At 36.9% G+C, this 22,901-nt stretch overlaps 1 protein-coding gene across 1 annotated transcript; it reads right to left on the reverse strand.

Annotated features, from left to right (window-relative positions):
* Positions 1 to 389: 389 nt before the first annotated feature.
* Positions 390 to 17,942, reverse strand: LOC120470008 (Fc receptor-like protein 5). Its single transcript, XM_089131527.1, is given in 12 exon segments — positions 390 to 1,288; positions 1,570 to 1,668; positions 2,260 to 2,517; positions 3,233 to 3,496; positions 3,585 to 3,863; positions 3,954 to 4,238; positions 4,337 to 4,612; positions 9,376 to 9,585; positions 9,691 to 9,945; positions 12,131 to 12,382; positions 17,836 to 17,894; positions 17,896 to 17,942. Coding segments are annotated over 12 exon segments (2,331 nt in total). The 3' UTR covers positions 390 to 1,241.
* Between the last annotated feature and the right edge of the window lie 4,959 nt (positions 17,943 to 22,901).

The following is a 22,901-nucleotide window of genomic DNA, read 5'->3' on the forward strand; positions in this document are numbered from 1 at the left end:
TATCAAATTAGCAGTAGGCTATATATGCTTATCATATTCAAATATATTCAAGGATATGAACAAAGATAAACAAATTGATTTGAAGCAACTCTCAGCACGAATACAATTTTTTCCATATTTTTTTTGTAAATTTTTTGTTGCATTATTCATTATGTAAAAATGCTTTAGTGCTTTCGGCCTGTTCCAGTATCCAGTTAAAATATCATCCCTCACTCAAGCATTAATGTGTTTAGCAGCACGGCTGTCTAATCAGAGAACACAAAGACTCTTTTAACATCTTATCTTTTATTTATAATCTTTATTATTTTAGTTTTAGCCAAAAAAAAAAAAAAAAAAAATAGCATTGATGTTACATTATAAACTAGTGAGCAACTCTGACCCTCGAGATCTACTTTCCTGCAGAGTTCAGCTCGAACCCTATAATGAAAAACACCACACAACATTATTATTATTATTTTTTATTACGGATTATGGTTATGAAATATATAGTTTTTAAAGGTTTATAAACACAATACAGTTTTTATAACAAAATCAATTGGGTGAGCGCCTCACTAATGAGTTCCTGATTTGTATATTTATAATGATAAAGTTAAGAAATAAGAGTAATGAGCAAGAGTGCTGTTTTTCTAAGCATATTGGCGATACGTAAGCATGTATATTGGCGATGTGACTTTGTAAATGAAGATATGGCACTGCACACACACATTATTTTACTGTAGTTCACTGCAGCTGAGCACACAGGCCTAAAGACACAAATTACAGAATCTATCATGTTTTTGTCTGATTTCCATTCTAAGGATGTTCATCTTGATAATACTGTAATATTACTTTGTCTTCTGGGTAAATTTCCTCTTCATAAAGCCAGAAACATTCACAGTAATCCCAATCTTAGAATGATCTCCTCTGATATAAAGTCACTTTTACTTCCTTTAAGAAATTGTCAAAACCTTTGAACACAAGGGCTTCGAAAAAATCTATCATCCTTGAGTCTATTGAAATGAACCTTTCATTTCAAAAAGCCAAAAGAATGAACACGTCATACGCATGTCGTCACCATTTTCAAATGAGCATTTTTGTATTTACAGGGAGATGATAAGGGTCTCGTTTACAAAGACATAAAAAGTCTTTCGTCAGGCTCGTTTATTCTCTGCAAAAATACCCCAATAGCCTTTGTTTGTATCACAAATGTACATTCCACATTAAATTACAATTGCAGGAATCACTTTGTTCTGTCAAATATTTTATTCCTCTGTTACGGCGTACTGACTTTGGTCTTCAGCAGATGAAACTGTGAAATACACACAAAAAACATTTTCAACATTTAAACGGACATGTCTTATTTTTATTTATTTATTTATTTATTTCCCCACTGCAGTTATTGCTTTCATGAATGACCATCATCCGTTCAAAATATAGATCTAAATAATATATACAAGACAGGCAGTAAAGGCATAATGTGAATAATTTGTGTGAGTGTGTGTGTGTGTGTGTGTGTAAGAGAGAGAGAGAGAGAGAGAGAGAGAGAGAGAGAGAGAGAGAGAGAGAGAGAGAGAGAGAGAGAAGTTTTACCTCTCGCTCTGTAACATTTGAAAAGCAGCACGACTGTCGCTAACAGATACGGAGAAGCTGCCAGAAGAAAACTGAGGATTTTGAGGACAGAAATCTGACCTGGAAAACAGAAACACAAGAACATTATTGACCAACAAAGTTTTGTGCGCGAATGCTGCAACACTACTGACTCTGTGATTGGTAGATCAGTGGAGGGAGGAGCATCACATCAAAACACAACATGACATCATCAACATCAGTTGAAGGCTAAAACTTCACTTTTTAAATGACAATATCCTGGCCGGACTACAGTTGTCGGTGATATAAGTATTTGAAATGAACATTATGTCTTAATGTCTAGTGACATATCAGGGCCATTTTATGATTATTTGAAATAAATTTCTTACATACAGCTCCTTTAAGTGGTCTCTACCTTTACCCGTTTATTTTGTTTTGATTTGTACAGTTTTATGCCAGTCAGAAATCATTATCCGCATTTCCACTGTGGAGCCAGTGCGAGCGAGGGCTAGAAACGGCCAGCCGGGCTGATAGTGTCCGACTGCGATCTTAGACGCCATAATTAAACTGCATAAACTGGTATTTATAATAATTCTACACAGAAGAAGAATAAACTTATTGACAGAAATAAGAGCTAGAGACTATATAATAGTATATAATAATGCTGTGGCGTTTCTCATTAAATCATCTCACCATTAAAGACTTCAGTAACTGAGATCCAGCTGTGGAGAGACTGTCCTCTCTCTGTTTTACAGGAGTAGAAACCCTCATGTGACTTTGAGACAGTAGTGATGCTCATCTCTCCTGTCGTCTGATTCTGGATCAGTGATCCGTCTTTATAGAAATCAGCGCTGGAGATCGAGGAGTTTGTAGATCGATGTAAACAGTGTAGAGTCAGAGTCTCTCCCTCAATCACAGGATCAACAGAACTCTCCAGAATCACCTCACCGTCTACAAACACGAGACAGACATCAACAGCTGCTAGTGATGATACTGTATTAACGTATTAATCAGACCCATACTTCAATTATTAATAAGATGTGGAGGGCCAAAAGGTTCACTTTCATTAATCTGAGAAACTGACACTTTTATTCAGCAGGGATTCACTATCAAATGTGACGCATTGATCAAAAAAGACATTTATAATGTTAAAAAATGTTTAAATTTCAAATAAATTATGTACTTCAAACTTTCTATTCATCAAAAAAAAAAAAAAAAAATTCCAGGAAAAGTGTTAAACTGTTTCATTTAATCAGTAATTGAATTCAGTAAATATTGAAATAATAAATAATTCAGTAAATAATTCAGTAAATATTAAACTGTTTTCAACATTGGTAATAATCAGAAATGTTTCTTAAGCATCAAATCATCATATTATACTGATTTCTGAAGGATCATGTGACACTGAAGACTGGAGTAATGATGCTGAAAATTCAGCTTTGATCACAGGAATAAATGACATTATATTCACATGTTCAAAAGGGTTATTGTAACATAAGTGTTACTATATATATATACAGTATATATATAATCATACACTTAATTATAATGTAGTGTATTTTATTTTATTATATTATAGAGTTAAAATCTTGATATTATTATAATATTTTGTAATCTTAAACAGATTGTTGTTCATTGTTATATAGTTGTGAGTGGTTGGACTCACCGTGTACAGTGATGTTTCGAGGACGGCGTTTCTCTCCAGATTCAGACTCACACCAGTACACTCCAGAGTCAGATGTGCTGAGAGAGTCGATTACACATCGAGATCCTGTTTGTTTGGCACAGGTTTGTGTGTGTGTGTCTGTGTATCTTCTCACTGTCCATCCAGCAGAGTTACTCTGATCCACACAGCTCAGAGAGAGAGACTGAGATGAGAAGTGTTGACTTCTGCTGGGATCGATGACCAGAGACACTGAAGCAGAAACTCCTGAAAAGAGGAAAATCTCCATCAGAACTGACAGCACAGAGACTGCAGTGAAACACAGATGCGGATGAGCACAAGCAGAAACCCTCACCAGTGAGCCACAGTGTGTGTGAGCTGCTGTTGTGTGTGTAATAGGCTGGTCGTCCTCTCTCTGCTCTGCACGTATAAACTCCTGTGTGCTGTAGAGCAGCAGGACTGAGAGTGTAAGATCCTCCAGCTCCTCTGCTGCTGTCTGACAGATGATCATGATCTCTGAACCAGCTGAACGTCCAGCCTGTAGAGGAGCCTGAAACCTCACAGATCAGAGTCACTGATTCTCCTTCAGTCAGCCACGGCTGTGGAGACACTCGCAGTGATGCCTGAGCTTCAGCTGAACAAAACATCACGAGTTACAGAGCCGTGGAGAAACTGACGGAGAAGCTGATCACACACACACACACACACACTCACACACACTCACCTGAGACAGTCAGTGTAACAGCATCACTGCGCTGAGAGCTGAGAGTGTGTATCAGTCCTGTACAGGTGTATTCACCGCTGTGAAAGAGATCGACACTGCTGATGATCAACTCTTGTGTTGAGGTTCGGCTGACAGTGTTTCTATCCCAGTTGTTGGTTCCCTCTATTTCCCATCTGTATGTCCACTCAGTGTCTCCTGCCCACTTTATATCACATCTGAGAGTGACTGTTTCTCCTCTAAACACTCGTTCATCAGGTCGTACCGTCACCACAGCTTTAGGACTCACTGTACAAACACAGATTATTGCATTTATAGTTTCAGAAGTTGTGTAGATATTGTCTCTGATCTGTATTTGTTGCATCACACACTACAGTCTCTCTCACCTGTAACATTTACCCACAGTGCATCACTGTATTGTGTGTAATAGACTGGTTTCCCTCTTCCAGCTCTACACCAGTACTGGCCTCCATCAGACACTGAATCAATCTTCAGCCTGTAGGAGTGTGTTTGTGTCTTCTCTGTCTCGGGGTTCAGTGTGTGTTTGTACCAGTAAGAGTCCCAGTCTCTGGTTAGATCCATGTGACAGGTCAAAGTCACTGTGTTTCCAGTCAGTGCAGCTCCTGCAGGATCTGATGTGAGTTCAGGCTTTGGCTGTAGATCTGCAGGAGAACAACAACAGATTCAGATCCTCCAGAGTCAAATAAATTAGCAATTGTCTGCATCAGAAAAATCATTCTGGCATGATTCTGAGTCTTTGCCCCAAAAAGATTGACTATTGTATCAGAGCATTTATTGTAAAGATTGGCTCTACAACAGGTTGTTTGTGCATAATATGCACAAAATACTAAAATTAAATTAAATTTAATATTCAGTTGATTGTTTGAACAGAAAAAAAGAATTGCTCCAGTCCTTATTTAAGAGATGTAGCTGAAGAGCATAAGAAAAGTGTTTTGACCACATATATGATGATTAAACAGATGTGAATATGAAGACTCACCTGATACAGTCAGTGTAACTCCATCACTCTCTGTGTGTGAGTCTGATCTCTCTCCTCTACAACTGTATTCACCACTGTGAGACACATCAGCTGTGAAACTGTAATCTGCTGTTGTTGTTGTATATGGATTGACAGTGTTTCCATCTTTAATCCATCTGTATCTCCACTGAATGTTTCCTCCTCCCTTTATGTCACATGTGAGAGTGACTCTCTCTCCTCTGAACACACTCTGATCTGGCTTCACCGTCACTAAAAGTTTTCCTGTATTAATACACAAATGAGTAAATATTGATCTAAACAGCATTACAGTATCATGATCACTGTTATCAACCCCAAACCTCCAAAATAATACATTAAAGCGTTGGTTGATTATGATTTCACTTTTCTAACTTTAGATAGTGTATAATGTTGTTGTTTGAGCATAAACAACATCTGCAAAGTTACAACTCTCAAAGTTCAAAGCAAAGAAATATTTTTTAAGGACTACAACAAACGGCTGGTAGGAACTACACAAGCTTCCCCCCTGGATAGTGACATCACTAACCCTAACATTTACATAAACCCCGCCCCCTGAAAACGCACTCCATGTTGAGAAGAGGAAGAGCTTTTGTAGTCACTCTGCGTTAGTGATGTAGTACTCGAGTCCGGTCTCGAGACCGATTTCTGCTTTCTCGGGACTCGTTTCGGACTTGTTCCTTCAAAGACTTGGTCTTGACTCAGACCACAGTGGGAGGAGAAGGACTCGTCATTTTCAGACCGAGTCCTCGATATTTCTTTTTGCTTCCTCAAAGACTCGGTCTTGACTCGGACTCGACTGTATTTAAAGTCCCCGTGAACCGGAAGTTGCAAACGATTTTTCTCCAGTGCTGTGACGTATTTCCAAGTGAAACGGAATATTGAACAGAGGGCAGGGTTTTACTCTAGCGCTCCTCCTCTCCATCTCTCGCCCATAGCAAACTAACGGTTTGAGGGGAGTGGTTAAGCGTTTCCCCACCCAAACTGTGAAACCTACGTCATCAGAAAAAGAAACCGTTCCAGACCGTAAGTAACTTTTCAGATTTTGATTAAAGATTACTAAGGTAAAACATTTTTTTAATATATTCACTTGCACGGATTAATTGTTCACCACAAGACTAGTAATATGCGCTAACAAAGTAAATAGGTTCAATTTTGATTTCACGGGGACTTTAAAAACCAACGGACTCGGTCTCGACTCGGACTCGACCCTTCAAAGACTCGGTCTTGACTCGGACTCGGCATAGGCGGTCTCGTTCCCATCACTATTCTGTGTGCATCTCACAACAGTACCTATATATACGAGCGATTTATAGATTATCCTGACAGAATATGCTAATTGAAGATTGTTAACTCCACATCAGCAACATAAATTCAGCAACTAACCATTCAGAGACGTCCTGTTGTATCCTACATGTTGTCACTTCTTCTTAGTCAGGCCGATCTCATGAAAGTTCGTATCTATGGCACGAATGTCATTTCTCGTGGCATTTATACGCCAAAAACAGTTTTTGCGTGTATATGGCACGCGATTTTCGCGTACATATGATACGCACTTTTTTGCGTATAATACGCACGAACTCCCCACCCCCCTCCCCCCTAAACCTAACCCAGGGTTTTTTAGTGCGTACCATATACACGAAAAAAACACTGGTATAGATACGCATCTTCATGGGACTGTGTTGCAAGAGACGACTCAACGCCTGCGATATGTTATGGCGCCGTTTAATACATAAACAATATTTATATTTAATATTTATATATAAACAATATGAATGTAAGCCAGAGGAGAACTGGCCCCCGACTGAGCCTGGGTTCTCCCAAGGTTTTTTCTCCATCCAATCTGATGGAGTTTTGGTTCCTTGCCACTGTCGCCTTGCTTTTAGCTTGCTCAGTTGGGGTTATTTAATATTTAACAATATTATTGATCTGTGTTGTACTACTTTCATGTTATCACTGTGAAGCTGCTTTGATACAATCTGTATTGTAAAAAGCGCTATATAAATAAATGTGACTTGACTCTTGAAGCCAGACACAAAAGGGTGCGTTTTTGCTAACCCTCAAAAAGTGACAACTTTAACATGCTATATAAAAATATCTGTGGGGTATTTTGTGCTAAAACTTCACATACACACACTCTGGGGACGTGATTTTACATTTGTATTTTAGATGTATTTTACATTTTGTGAAAAGGGCATTATACCACCCTTTTAAATTAATCTAATCTGCTCGTAATTTGTGTTAATTACATCAAATGTCTGTGTTTATTGGTAAAGCCAACATTCACATTCATTTGTCTGTATGTGTGTGAGTATATATCTTTTGAATCCAAACACCACACAATTATAGTTTCTACAATATTTGAATAATAGTTTGAAAAGAGTCCTGTTGTAAAGGCTCCTTTAAGAGAGGACTTTTATTCTGACATCGGAAATCATTCTCGGACTGAGCGCTCGTGAGTGAAAATAGCTGCTGTCTGCTGAACGGTTATGTTGCAGTTGCGTCGATCGCTGAGGGGACATTGTTATCTGTGATTTTTGCTGCTTACGTTTCATTGAGGTGTTAGTCATTGACCTACAAGTAAGCATGATTGCCTTATGTTTCAGTTTAGAGTTTGTATAGTTTATAGAGATCGAAATGTTTAGGTATTTATCATTGTCCAGACATGCCCTCTCAGCTATTGTTTCTCGTTTAGCTCAGTAATGCGGTTGTATGTGTGATTATGCTTCTTTATTCAGATGTGTATCACTGTTTTGGGTTTTAGGGGGATTTATCATTCCTTTGTAGTGGTAGTTTAAGATTCTGAGCTGTTAGATGAGTGATGTAAACTTGAGCACTCGTATTCATATATGGAGCTATGTTTATCATGTTAAATGGTTGCTTATGGTCTATAATTCATGAGATCATGCCTTATTTTTCCTTTATTGAATTGTATTCTATGGAAAATCTTACCGATGAGGATTTAGTCTGCTTTGGCTGCCTTTATGCACCAATGTATGTGTAATATTGTATATGCCCAGTTTTACCTTGTTATTCACTATCTTTTTATGGTAGTTTTTGTTTTCCATCCATATATATATCATCTAAACCTGCTCAACTGTCTCCTCATCCTTATATTGAACTGTGCTCTGACAGGCACCCAGAGGGGTTCACTCATCTAATTACAATCAGATGCAGACAGTCAAATCCTTCTAAACAAGTCCTAAATAAAACTTGTGATTTAATGAGTTCATTTGACAGTTTGAATAATTTTTCCGTTGCATAATATGATCTGTCTCGTACTATTATAAACAGGTGGCAATACTGTGCTGAAGTCAGTCAGTTTTCCATTCCCCCGCAGTCTCTTGATTATATGTGTGATTATAGTAGAGAGAGTTTATGAGGACAATGATGTTGAACTCACCCTTCACAGAGAGAGAAACAGCAGAGCTTGATGTTGATGAGTTTGGTCTTCCATCTCTCTGTCCTTTACACCCGTACTGACCCTGATCAGACTCAGTAGCTCCTCTGATAGTGACAGTGTCTCTGTTTACAGTGTAATGATCATATGTCTGTAATATTACACTGTCTTTATACCACTCATATCTCCAGTTACTGTGATCAGAGTTTATCCCACACTTCAGATTGACTGATTCTCCAGTGAATACAGGACCGGCTGGTGTCACAGTCACTGTAGATGTGGGTAAACCTGAGAAGAAACACAGAAACAAAAACTGACTAATTAGAGGAGAAATGATTATTGCATTCCCCAACAATGTCAATCAATGCAGTGTCTCGTTCCTTGTTCTGAGGGAACATAGTCATAGGTTACAGACAGTCGTAACCCGAGACGTTTTCTCATGTGTTTTGAGGCTTCGGCTCCGTCACAATCTCAGACAAACACTGATCAGAAACATGAGCTGTTCATATATGATTGTATCCATTTCTAATCCAGCTGTATCTCCACTGAATGTTTCCTCCTCTCTGTGTGTCACATGTGAGAGTGACGCTTTCTCCTCTGAACACACGCTGATCTGGCATCAGTTTTCTGATTTCAGTTTTCAAATTTAGTCTTATAACTACTGACACTCTCAGACCATGAGAACAGACACACTGAGGCTCTGTAAGTTACTGTAACACCATTTCTATCCTGATCTCGGTCTGACTGAGGACAGATGATCAAGTCTCAAGGCTTGTTTGCTACACTGACGGTTTCATTCATCTCAGATAATCTGAAGAGCAGAAGCTCATGGATGAACTGAACATGTCTATATGTTATATAACATGTCTATATAACTTTCTATATACAATGTCTTCAGGTTAAAGTGATGAAATGATGAACACACTCGCCTGATACTGTCAGTGTAACTCCATCACTGATCTCTGAGTGCTGTTGGGTTTCAGTCTGAGTTCCTCTACATCTGTACAGACCAGCATGAGACGAATCCACAGATGTGATTATATAGATCTGGTGTTGTCCTGTGCTGTGATAGATCTGGTCTGTTCTTCTGCTGTTATCTTGATCTTTATACCAGCTGTACGTCCAGACTCCTGTCTCCTGTAGGTCACATGTGAGAGTGACTCTCTCTCCTCTGAACACACGGACATCAGGCTTCACCTTCACTACAGGTTTGGGTCTCTCTGTGAAATGAGCAAACACAATCTTAATATTTGAATTTTTAAAATCATTTTTAAAAACAAAATTAGATTTCACAAAAAAAATAAAATAAATAAAAGAGCTCTTACCTCTCACTGTTATCTGTATTGCATTACTGTTCTCTGTATAGTAGTTTCCTCGCTCTGCTCTACACCAGTATGGTCCTCCATCAGAGACTCTCACAGAACTGATAGTTTTAGTTCTTGTATAATAACTGGATTCCCAGTGTGAGTCTTTCCACCAGAGAAAAGTCCATCCAGTTGATCTTCCCACGTCACAGCTGAGAGTAACTGTGTCTCCAGTGAACACTGAACTCTGGGGCTTTACAGTCAGAGTCGGTTTATCTGTAAGTCAGGGTTTCTGCAGTTTTCAGTAAGTCAAATTTAAGACCTTTTTAAGACATTTTAAGACCATAAAGATTTAAATTTAAGATCTATACGACACAGTACCAAAAAAATATTAAAATTAAAAACATATTTGAAAAATATATATATATATTTCAATGAATTGCAGTAATTGAAAAAGCATTAATTAAATTTACAGGTAAAGCAATCACATTAGTAACCTTCCACAATCAAACAACATGCCGAATGCCCAAAACGTTTGGCCTAAAATGATAATAGCTTCAAATAAACTTGCCCTCAAATAGAATAGTTTTCATTTCATACTTATTTACATTACAAAACAGCATATTAATAGTCTAGTAGAGATGTGTGTGTGTGTGTGTGTGTCAAAGAGTCAGAGAAAATAACATTTACAGAAAGTATAGAAATTTGTACGTGGCATTTTATACTGCGAAAACAGGTATAGTTGATTTTAGGCGATTAGAGATGAAATGGCATGAACATTTCATTTCTTGATTATTATGAAATCAATTTGCCAAATGTATGTCAAACCCCAGCAAATAAATACACTTAGCATCAATATGCACTTTTTGTTTACATAAACATTAAAATACCATTAAAAATTATGGCCAGATTTTGAAGGAGCGTCTTACAACAGGTTATCTACTAACATGTACAAGTTAAAATAATGTCTTCACAAAAATAGTTCCCTTTCGAAGGGAACTCAACAATACGTCGAATGACGCTATGGCGTTCCCCATAGCGTCATTCGACGTATTGTCTCGTTCCCTGTTCTCAGGGAACATAGGTTACAGTCGTAACCTGAGACCTTTATCCCCTTCCGCTAACCCCGCTGGACCTCTAGGTTGAAAAATCGTCAATGCAAGTGAATGAGAGAAAATAATTATTTTCTAATCCCGTTTGAATTTTGCAGTGAATGTGAACATATGTTGTCTGTGAATTTTTAATATAATTTTTCGTGTAAAGAATGCTACAATTTAGCGGGTAGAATTTTCTTACGGTTAGAGACTTTGTGGACTACGACTGTTCCTGCTTTCAAACCATTAACAACCTATTTACAAACCATTGTAAAGCTAATAACAAACCATTGTTTGAATGGTGACATTTGGGTACAAAACACACTGGAATCTCGATCTAATTCCTTAGATTATCGCACCAGGATTTGTGGAGGGAAAATAATTATTTTCTCTCATTCACTTGCATTGACGCCTTTTCTACCTAGAGGTCCACTTGGAGTTTCACGGATGGGCGGGACTTCGGGCCGATTTTCCTGTTGCGTCTGTCTTCTCTATGCAACCAAGCACTGCGCTCTCCACAACGACAAAGAAGTTTTAATAGCTAATGGATTTCCACAACAAGAAACGCTTGCTGTAGGTCTGCTACAATATTTATTCATGGAGAAGAGAAAAACTCCCGTAGTGTTTTGGTGCACCCCGATCCTTCATGTTGACTGAGCTTTCAGTGTTGATACGGAAGGGGCTGATTTGTTGGTTATTCGTTTCGTTTGCGGAATTCTGAACCTGAAATGGTGAGATTTTTTCAATCTCGCTGGGGATGGCCTATATTTGAACGAACTTGAGCGCGCAAACCCGGTGTGTGAACCGGTGTGAACTGCCTCTTGGCCAGCTAAAGCAAGCAACGAGCTAACGCGAACGGCGTGTTTGAACCGGTTTGAACCAATATGAAGCTGCTACGACCCAATACTTTTTTTGCAACTTTGTAATAACTTTCTGCGGCCAGAGTTTTGGGAAATGAACGAGAGAAAAATACATTTTTAGACCTGACTAATTCAAATTTAAGACTTGGCCGTTTTTAAGTCTGGCCTTACATGATTTAAGGTTCAGAATTTTAGACCTTTTAAGACCCTGCGGAAACCCTGGTAATTGATATGCAGCCAGTGTGGAGCTCTTTTATACAGTTATTGCTCATATTTTAACTAGTCTTCTGTTTTTATCATTATTTTAAACGGTAAACTATCTAATTTATTTTGATTTAAAAGAGTGTTTGTCTTTTCTGCTTCCGGGCACCAAACAGAATTAAAAAAATATATATGTTGGGAAGAGAGTGTTCAAAGAATAATGTTAAAGTCTCTTGGCTGAAGATAATAAGTATTGAAATATGGATATTAAATGATGATTAAACAGATGTGAATATGAAGACTCACCTGATACAGTCAGTGTAACTCCATCACTGAAGTCTGTGTATAAGTATAAACTCTCTCCTCTACAACTGTATTCACCCCTGTGAGACGCATCAGCTGTGAAACTGCAATATGGTGTTGTTATAAATGGATTGATGTGTCCATCTCTAAACCATCTGTATATCCACGGAATGTTTGTTGGTATGTCACATATGAGAGTGACTCTCTCTCCACTGAACACACGCTGATCTGGCGTCACCGTCAATACAGGTTTCACTGAGAAACATAGAAATATTGAAAAGCATTGCAGGATCAAGATCACTTCATAAACTCAAAAGTTCCTCAGGAGAAAAACACTTAAATTTGAAAAATCTAGTTTGCTTGTAACTTGCATAAAAAATGCATGTATTGGTAAAAACTAAATGGAAGTGATATATGTAGGCTATGTATCCAGTCTGAATGTCTTTATTGTATTATTGTTCTACCTGTTCTGACCAGTAGATGGTGCTGTTTACTGTCAGAGTGTTTAAAGATCTGATTTTTTTTTTTTTTTTTTTTTTTTTTTTAAAGATCTGAACTGGGAACTCACTAACTAACTTCTGTCTGTCTCTTCTCTAACACTTTTCTCTTCCAGCTCTTCCAACCAAACCACTGAATGAATAAAGCTTAGCACTGGTGCTCAAGATCTTAATGACACACCATCAATAATTACAATTTCAGCAAATCTCAGAAACATGCAAATAAAACTCTCACTGTGCAGAACTCATTTCTATCAAATGTCTGACTGAACTAATTACCTTCTACGGGATGAATTGCACGATTTGAAGAAAATGTCATATTGCGATTTGTTGAAGTCAATATTGCAATTGAGATATATAATAAACAAATGGTTTCATAAGTCATCTTGAATGGTTCTCAAGGATAATGCCGACACAGATTAGTGAAATGCTGAAATGTGTATTTCTCAACTGAAACTACAACAGCACAGTGTAAAAATGCAGTGTTTCCAAATTAAAATAATATCTTTTTTTTTAATTAAATAAGGATATTTTTGAGTTACTGCAAACATGTTATTGTCTCAAAAGTGCAATTCTATGAAATAAATAGAACAATAAATAATCTCCAAATTAATGTAGACAACATAAAGGTGTATTTTAAAGTATATTTTAAATACTTGTTTATTGGCATTTTTTTTTATAAATGAAGGTCAGTATCAATGATAATAATATAGCTATTACAGTATGTAAATACAAATGATCAACTTGCGTGAGCAAAAATATGTATTATGTCGCCTACTTCTATTTTTTTACAGTCTATGGGTACATTTAAATAAACAATTTTAATGATCTACCTGAATAGACACCATTATTATATTATTATAAATTGTCCTCTAAGTGGCAGTGTAGTTATGTCATGCTTATCCCAGTGTTCAGTAAACTCAAGATAAACGCTTCCTCGCTGTCTGTTTCTCTTTTACTCGATACAGTGATTGACTATACGCACGGGCATTATGCATATATTCTCGTCATAAATATTCCAGTAATTTTAAACTAAAATGGGGGTCAACCTAGAACAAATCGCAACAAAGCAAACTCAACTGATTGTCTATCCTCCTGAGTCCTGAGTTAGGAAAAAAATCCCTGAAGAATAATATTAGAAAGACCCAAATAATAGGGTAAAAATGTTAACCTTTAAATATCATCATGAAAATTAGCCTACGTGAATTACTTGAAGTTGTTAACATGGGCAAACGGTGCACAATCGTATTACGTATGTGCATTGGGCATAGCCAGAGCCAGGGTATGTCGAGGTCCACTCAACTGTCTCCAGATGTGTCTGCGTATGCTTACAGTCGACTGAACTATTGTACAATGCAAGACTGTTTGATTGACTAAATAAATAGCAGATTTAATGTTTTGCAACATAATGAACTACAGTCAGTTGATTCTGTGAAATTTATGCAAACATAAAACATCAGCAAAGAGACAAATGTGGGATCCTGATGTACAGTATCCATGTAGACAAATAAATACATCAACACAATTCACATTAGTTAATTCACTTTTTTTTCATTATTTGTAATCACATTTATTTCTTTTGTCAAATCAACTTAAATAATTTATGTAGTTCATATAACATAATATTTTGAGTTTCTGATGATTAAATCAATCTCCTTAATTGTATTACAGTTTTTCTCAATCGATTTGGTACATTTCTCCAAACTCAGGTAACTGCTCTCAAAACAGTTAGCACAGCAAACTAAACACACTCTTATGTTGGCGAAACAGCTAAGTATTCACTGCACAATGAAACACAGCATTTTATTCTAGTAATGCATTTATTAAAAATCAATATTAACATCAAAACTAAAAGTCTGTTCTCTGTTGATTTGATAACAAATTCAGCTGAAGATACACAAAGAAATAAATGGAAATACATGTTTTTCATTAAGTTCTTTAATGATGAGTCCATGTGTATTACAATGAGTTGTCACCCCACAAAATAAATAAATAAATAAATAAAATGAATTATGCAAATAAATACATAGGTTTAAAAAAATGCATTCATTGAATCAATTTATTTATCATGCCTCTCAATTACATCTGGCCAGAGAATTTCATCAACATCACAGCAAATGTTTTGTTTTTTTTCCTGCGAGTCATGCATCGCAGGAAAAAAATGCCTTGAATGCAGTAGCCATCCTAGACACGTTTGTGCCCCAATATCTCCACAGGCCTCTTCCATCACTTGAAGAAGACTTAGTTGTATTCTTGTTGGTAAGATTTCCTCAATTTGATTCACACCACACCATTTGCTCCTGATCACCCTGCGGAAAGAGGATTTCATTGAGGAGATTTTAAAAATGTAGGAGCCTTGCTGTGTTGAATGGTCAAAAGAGATGCTCTCTTTTGACCATTCAACACAGCAAGGCTCCTACATTTTTAAAAAAGTTGTTTTACACCAGTTGCAGAAATTGTGGCACAGAGAGTGATGTTGCCTCCTCGTTGTCCAGGGACATTGACTGTAGCATGATGGCCGATCACATTTCTCCCTCTTCTCCTCTTCCTACATCCTCAGTCCTTCTTTCTCTTTCTCCGACATCCTCAGCTCTTCTTTTTCTTTCTCCTACATCCTCAGCTTTTCTTTCTCCTACATCCTCAGCTTTTATTTCTCCTACATCCTCAGCTCTTCTTTCTCCGACATCCAGTGATGTAGTGGTGCCTGGAGAAGTGGGTATACTCTTAATTTTTGCCCCCAATATTTTTTTAAGCGTCCCAGCAAAGGATGAACGCTCTGTGTTATAAACAGTGACATAAGACTACTACATGTAGTCTTGCATTAGTATTCAATATGCAAGACTATAGAATAAAGTATAATGAATAGAATAGAACACATAGAATCAATAAGCTAGTATTCTTACATATCAGGGCCACACATATAGTTTTCTAAATACCCAGGTCCCATAAATGATATTGTTAGGGGGGTTCGGGGGCATGCCCCGCCGAGAAAATTTTGATTTTCCTGACATCGAAATGAGCATTTTAAGGTGTTTTGATGGCCAAAAAAATTGACAACAGTAGCTTTAAAAGCATGAAGTAGGCTAGCCTATTTGATCAGATTCTTAAACATGAGAATCGGTTCCAGTTTCAGCGACTTTTCTTTCCTAAATTAATCAATGTTTTTTTGGACTAATCTGTTAATTTAATTAATGGTTCAATTGCTCACTCAAAAAGACAGTCACTTGTCGCCACCCTCTGGCTTAATGATGCAAGTGGCGCAAACGCAGACAAGCGGAGTTATAGCCTGCAAACAGTGAAAAGTCAAACACATTCGAAAAAACGTTATACAAATATATTTATACAATAATAATGGCAATATATTTAATAGGGTGCTTGTGTTGTTAAATTGAGCTTATAATTTTCATTGTCTTTAATCAAACTGATTATTTCTGTCGGTCATTTAAAACGTATTGTAAAATCAGCCGTAAATTTGAGCTGCCTACTTGGATCTTAAATACTGTATGATCGTTAACTGAAGTAAAGCGTCGCGTTGGGATTCGCGCTCGGCTCGCGCTTCTATGAACAAAAATCCTGCATTCTTTGATTGGTCCCACGAACATTTTGACATTGACGAGCAGGTGTTTGAGTGCTGAAGCAGATCAGATGAGAAGGTCAGTTATCGTCGCGATGGGAGAATCATTGCAGCAACAAATTAGAGTTAATATTACGGGTACGACTCTAACTGGGTGTTTTTTTTTATTAACGAAATTGGAGTAGCAACTAAATGATGCGCATCAGAGGGGATTTAGAAGTGGGTATACGCAATGCCGACTGAAAAGGAAGTGGGTATACGCCGTATACCTGTGTATACCCTGCACTACACCACTGCCGACATCCTCAGCTCTTCTTTTTCTTTCTCCTACATCCTCAGCTCTTCTTTCTCCTACATCCTCAGCTCTTCTTTCTCCGACATCCTCAGCTCTTCTTTCTCCGACATCCTCAGCTCTTCTTTTTCTTTCTCATACATCCTCAGCTCTTCTTTCTTCTACATCCTCAGCTCTTTTTTCTCCGACATCCTCAGCTCTTCTTTTTCTTTCTCATACATCCTCAGCTCTTCTTTCTTCTACATCCTCAGCTCTTCTTTCTCATACATCCTCAGCTCTTCTTTCTCCGACATCCTCAGCTCTTCTTTTTCTTTCTCATACATCCTCAGCTCTTCTTTCTTCTACATCCTCAGCTCTTTTTTCTCCGACATCCTCAGCTCTTCTTTTTCTTTCTCATACATCCTCAGCTCTTCTTTCTTCTACATCCTCAGCTCTTCTTTCTCATACATCCTCAGCTCTTCTTTCTTCTACATCCTCAGCTCTTTTTTCTCCGACATCCTCAGCTCTTCTTTTTCTTTCTCATACATCCTCAGCTCTTCTTTCTTCTACATCCTCAGCTCTTCTTTCTCATACATCCTCAGCTCTTCTTTCTCCTACATCCTCAGCTCCTTCTCCATCTCCTCTTCCTCTTCTTTTCCCTCTACCTTGTCCACCACCTCTCGCTCTTACACCTCTTCCTTTTCCACTGCTCATTCCCTTCTTTTTATTGTATTTTCTCCTCATTCATGTTTGTTCTTCTTCTCTTCCCCTTTTGTAGTTGTTATAATTAAGACAGCTGTGTGAACAATTGGGAAATTGGCTTTTTCTGTGTTGAGGGGATTATTAACTCGTCAGATATCAATTCGGGGTTAATTGAGGACATAAGGTGTGCAACTGACTATTTTACAATTCATAGAGTTTTGTTTGTTGAGTTTTGAAAATGGTACAAAAATGTTTGTGATCTTTGTGAAGACCAATGAAAAAGTTGCAAAAGTTTTTCCTGATATATTAAAGATTCGGTTGGGTGTATGAACTGCTGTGATAACATTAGGGAATTTTGTGCACAGTGTTTTGAGAAAATTATGCTTTTGATTTGTAATTTGTATGAAATGAAGGAGAATTTACTATCTGTTTAGGACCATTACGAAGTGTACAGATCACTGTGTTAAATGTTTTGAGAGCAGTGACCTGAGTTTGGAGAAATATACCAAATCGATTGAGAAAAACTGTAACTCAATTTTTCCATTTCAATGAACTTAAAAAATAAGTAACCTGGTTGCCTTAAAATTTTAAGTTAAACCAACAATATATATATATATTTTTTTTACAGTGTACAATTATAATTTCCTGCAGTAATGGACAGTACCTTGACTGAGTCCAGAGTGAACGAGGGACATCAGCACTAAAAGCAAAAGAAACACAGATGAAGCTTTTCCATTCATTCAACACGATGTAAATCACACACTGAAACATGTCTAGAGTTTATTCTACATGAACTGAAAGTGTTTTTCTGTTCTGATGCTCATAAATGTGGATTATTCTGATGGATTATTCTCCGACATTAACACCATCACACTGACGTCACAAGACTCGTGAACTGATTCGAGAGTCGATTCACTGATTCACTGATAGATTCACTGACGTGATCAAATCCAATCCATGTGTTAATATGCTCCACAGCGCCACCCAGTCCATTTCATTGTAACTGTGAGTCGGTGCTTGGGATTTGTCATGGATTCACTTTGGATTTTACTTGGTTGTTTTGCATGCATTATTTTCTTTTTCGAATTTGTTTTGAATATTCGTGCACACCCCTAATTGTGACTTTATATTCAAATAATGTGGACATAGTATAGTATATATAGTAGCCTATAGCTGAAATGACCAAAACCAGAAAGAAAAGAAAGAAAACCTTCTGCAAGTGACCTCTAAGAGCAATTTCACACCTCGTTTGCTTCAGCACTTCAAGAGCTCTTGCCTCGTCAGAAATAATACATAGGCTATCTCAGGACTGAATGATCTCAGTTTTCAATCAAGACATTTCTCACAAAAAAAAAAATGTTTTGCAGAACATGAATAAATAAATATGTGTATAGGACAACAGAAGTCTGAGATACTTCCTGATTGTCATTGGTGGAACATGTTCATATGTCGACATAATGAAGTTATTCTGGAAACCTGTGGTTATTGTGACACACATGTGAACTGACATCATTCAACAACTAAATATGAAGTTCAGGCGAACTGGTTAAAAATAACTGAAAAGTGTCTCAGAAAAGTTATATGAGGAAAGCTCTACTTAGTTTGATAAACTGTTTGTCCATTAAATGACAATGAAATTTGAGTTTCCAAATCATTTTTGCAATTATTTCTCAGTAAGAGAGTCAGAGACTCAGAGAGAAACATAAGTGATAGAGAAGCTGATTGTGTGTTAGTTTGTGCATTTACGAGCTCAGAAAACTCAAAGAATGTGCATTATGTGTGTAATCATCATTCAACAAAAACTTATATCAACACAAATACATCTGATTTATCTGAACTACCTGAAGTAGGAAGAAAGATATAGAAATGTTTTGTTCTAAAAACGTTCTGGGAACATTACCATGAAGTTTTAATAATGTTTTCAGCGGGTAGTTTTATTTTGGTTCTCAGAATGTTTTCCTAAAAGGAACACAGCACAAACTCCAGTGTTAAAGTTAATGAAATAATTAAATTATTAATTGAGTGATGATTGAGCATTATGGAAGACCCCTGATGTTAAAACAAGGAAAAAAGGTGATATGAATTTATTGGTTATATTTTGACATCATTATAATTTTCCCTGTATCACAAAACTAATTTAGAGCCTAATCTCTGACTTACATTTATGTTGTCGATTGCAGCATCACAGTGATTCTACCACAAAGAATTTTCAATATATTCCAAAAAAATTCTTAAAACTTGTTCTGATAAAATAATTTTAAAAACGTGAGTAGGTACTAACACATATCAAGCATGAGTGTATGAATCTCAACAATGGTGACAAATGAAATATTTAATTAGGAAAAGATGGGACCATGATGGGAGCCATGAATGAGTTTTGATTGGTGGCACCCAGAATACACTGCAACATGGTCACCACTGTTGAGATTCACAGGCTGAATCTTGATGCCTGTGTCTTAATAAAAAAAAATCTAAATATTTTGAACAGAAATGTTGATAATATTTAGGATTCTATAGAAAATGCTACAAATTGTATGGTGTAGAATCACCAGGTAAACCTAATTAATTAAATTATAATCTTCTGTTGTAAGTCACTTTGGTTAAAAGCATCTATTAAATGTAAATGGTGTTTAGTGATTCAAGTCAAATGATGATTACGGCTAAACACAACCATCACCACCTGAACACCATTCTCTTTGTTCATATGGCAATGAAAAATCGGTTATAACAGCAAAAACAAAATCTAAAGTTAATAATTTAAGGGGCAAGAACCCAACTAAAACAAACACTGATCACCATAATGGATAAAAATGTGATTTTCTCCGTTAGTGATTCTGCTTGTTAAAATCAGGTGTCTTCAATAATGGTCAATCATCACACAATTAATAACATAATTATCTAATTAATTTTAACACTCTTTAGTGTTCATTTATCACTCATATTTGAACACTTTAACTCTTTGAGTGTGGAGTCAAACAAACTCCCAGGAGAGTTGATTTAACACGGGAGTTTTTGCTGTGTTGATAACATTCTTGCTTTAACACGCCACATTACAAGAACGTTTTATAAAATACATTCCGTCATCTCAGGCCTCAATGATATTCTATATCCATTATCACACAGATAAATACATCATCAAACTCTTCATCTGATCAACATAACAACATCACATCAATCTGATCCATAAATAATACAATAAGCAGTGAGACACAACGCTCATTATATTATCACATCTTCAGCTGAATACATCGCATTAGGAACAGAAAAAAGAAGATTATAGAATATGATCAAACACTCACAGATGAGAGGCAGTGCACTGGAGCCCATACTGACACATTAATAGACTGATTTAACAGCGCTGTGTGATAAAACACACACACTTCCTGTGTTTGAGAGAAGAGATGAGGGAGGAGGAGACAAAACTCTACACGGAAATACACAAAGAAGACAGAGATCCAGTCTAAGATATTTAGATGCTAATTTATTCAAGTTGTTATTCAGTTGTTCATAGAAAATTTAGTTGATGGAGATTGATTGTTCTCACTGTTATTGTGTTCGTTCACACAGTCACACACACACACACACACACACACACGTACAGAAGACAGACCGTGATTAAAGTGAAATCACCATGTGACGTCTAATGTATCTAATAATGTAACTCTACAACATCAGTGAATGAAATATACAGCCTTTTTATCATTAAGTTTTTATTCGGTTAGGGTTAGTAGTAAGTTAATAAAGTTAAAGGGCCTTTGGAAAATGAGTCCTGACCTTTAAAAAGTTTCCTTAATGTGTGTTAACAGACCCTGAAACACACTCAACTCAACTTTATTTATAGAGCACTTTCAAGACCACAAGTGGAACCAAAGTGCTGTACAAAATGAATAAAATAGAAAGTAAAATAAAGAAATAAAAAACAATACAAACACATGACATAAAAAAAAAAAACCTTACAAAGGATTATCAAATGCTAAAGAAAACAAATAAGTTTTAAGCGCACTCTGAAAAACACCCAAAGAAGGACAAGATTTCACAGACAGGGGAAGATCATTCCAGAGCCTAGGAGCCGCAACAGAGAAGGCCCGATCACCTTTACCTTTCAAACGGGACCGCGGAACCATGAGAAGCAATTGATCATTTGAGCGCAGAGATCTACTGGATTGACAGCGGCTAATTAAACACGACACACGAGCTGTGGACCAGCGATCCGCATCAACATCACAATCCCCGCTGTTAATAAAGTGATGCATTTGAAATAGCGTGTTTGTTTAATAAAGCAATTGATTTACATAAGGATTGATATAATAAACAATCCAATGTCAATGATGGGAAATGTAGTTTGGTCACTCAAGACCTTCAGCTCATGTCTGAACGAGTGTTTTCTGGTAAAGTTTATCTCTCTTCTTCATTAACAAAACACATAATGCGAACAAACTGCATTTTATACTGTCAGTAATAGTCAGAAATACATTTATGAATAAAAACATTTACTTCTGCCATTGCTTCCCACTCGTAATTACGACTTTGTGGTGGAGTTCATGTGTTCAACTCGTAAATATCATCTTTCTGACAAGACTTGAACGCACCAATAGTCAATGTTTCTACAATCTACTGACACTCACAGGAAATGGACACAACAACATGTTATGGGCGGAAGGAACATGATCGGGTCATTCCCTCTGACCGTGAGCTTGAGGAGAGGATCCCTGAATCAGGCTTGAGAGACAGTCGGGAGGTCAGAGGTCAGTTAGGGGGACAGGGGTCAGTCAGTAAAGTAAAGTATGTGTATGTGTATCTGGTTTATATATTTATACACAAGGTATTAGATGTAATTAGTATTAGTTTGATTGTTTGATGTTTGTGATTGGTTGGACAAATCTTATGATGAATATATTAGCAGGGATTTCCAAACTAAAAAATAAAAAAATAAAGCCATTATAGGGTTAAAACCATGTTCATTTATTCTCTAAAAGGAAAGAAGTGGGAAAGGTTTAGAAGTGACATCTTTCATCACTAAACAACCCTTTCTCACGGCCCTCCTTTTAGAGAAGAAATTAACATTTCTAAAATAGGGAAGTCAATGAAAATTACACAGACATTCTGCGAATCTTTGCTCTTGTGAAATTTTGAGGTTTATTAAACTGAAGATGCAGAAAAGGCATATATGTTTCCTTTACTCGGGTTAAAACCACAGAAACAGAGCAGAAGTCAAACCAACTCTATTATTAGGCCTGAGGAAATTAGTTGGCTGTGAGAGCATAAATGTATGTAAGTATGTAAGTATCTTACTGTATGTAAGATTGTGGCCAAAACTGGTACTGCAATCACTTTCAAATTACTGTAGAGTGGTGTATCCCGCTTGACGCGAGGTTGCCAACTTTATTTATTTTTTTTCGAGCTGGCAACCGGGATGCTGCAACACTACTGACTCCGTGATTGGTAGATCGGTGGAGGGAGGAGCATCAGACCAAAACACAACATGACAACATCAACATCAGTTGAAGGCTAAAACTTCACTTTTTAAATGACAATATCCTGACTGTACTACAGTTGTCGGTGATATAAGTATTTGAAATTAACATTATTTCTTAATGTCTAGTGACATATCAGGGCCATTTTATGATAATTTGAAATACATTTCTTGCCCAACATCCAGGCCGTGCTGCTGCCCAAGAAGACCGAGAAGCCCACGAAGGGAAAGTAAACTGACGGAAGCTTCTCTACAAA

This window comes from Pimephales promelas, chromosome 1 (genome assembly GCF_988280905.1).
Source record: "Pimephales promelas chromosome 1, fPimPro1.hap1.1, whole genome shotgun sequence".
NCBI classification, from domain to species: Eukaryota; Metazoa; Chordata; class Actinopteri; order Cypriniformes; family Leuciscidae; genus Pimephales; species Pimephales promelas.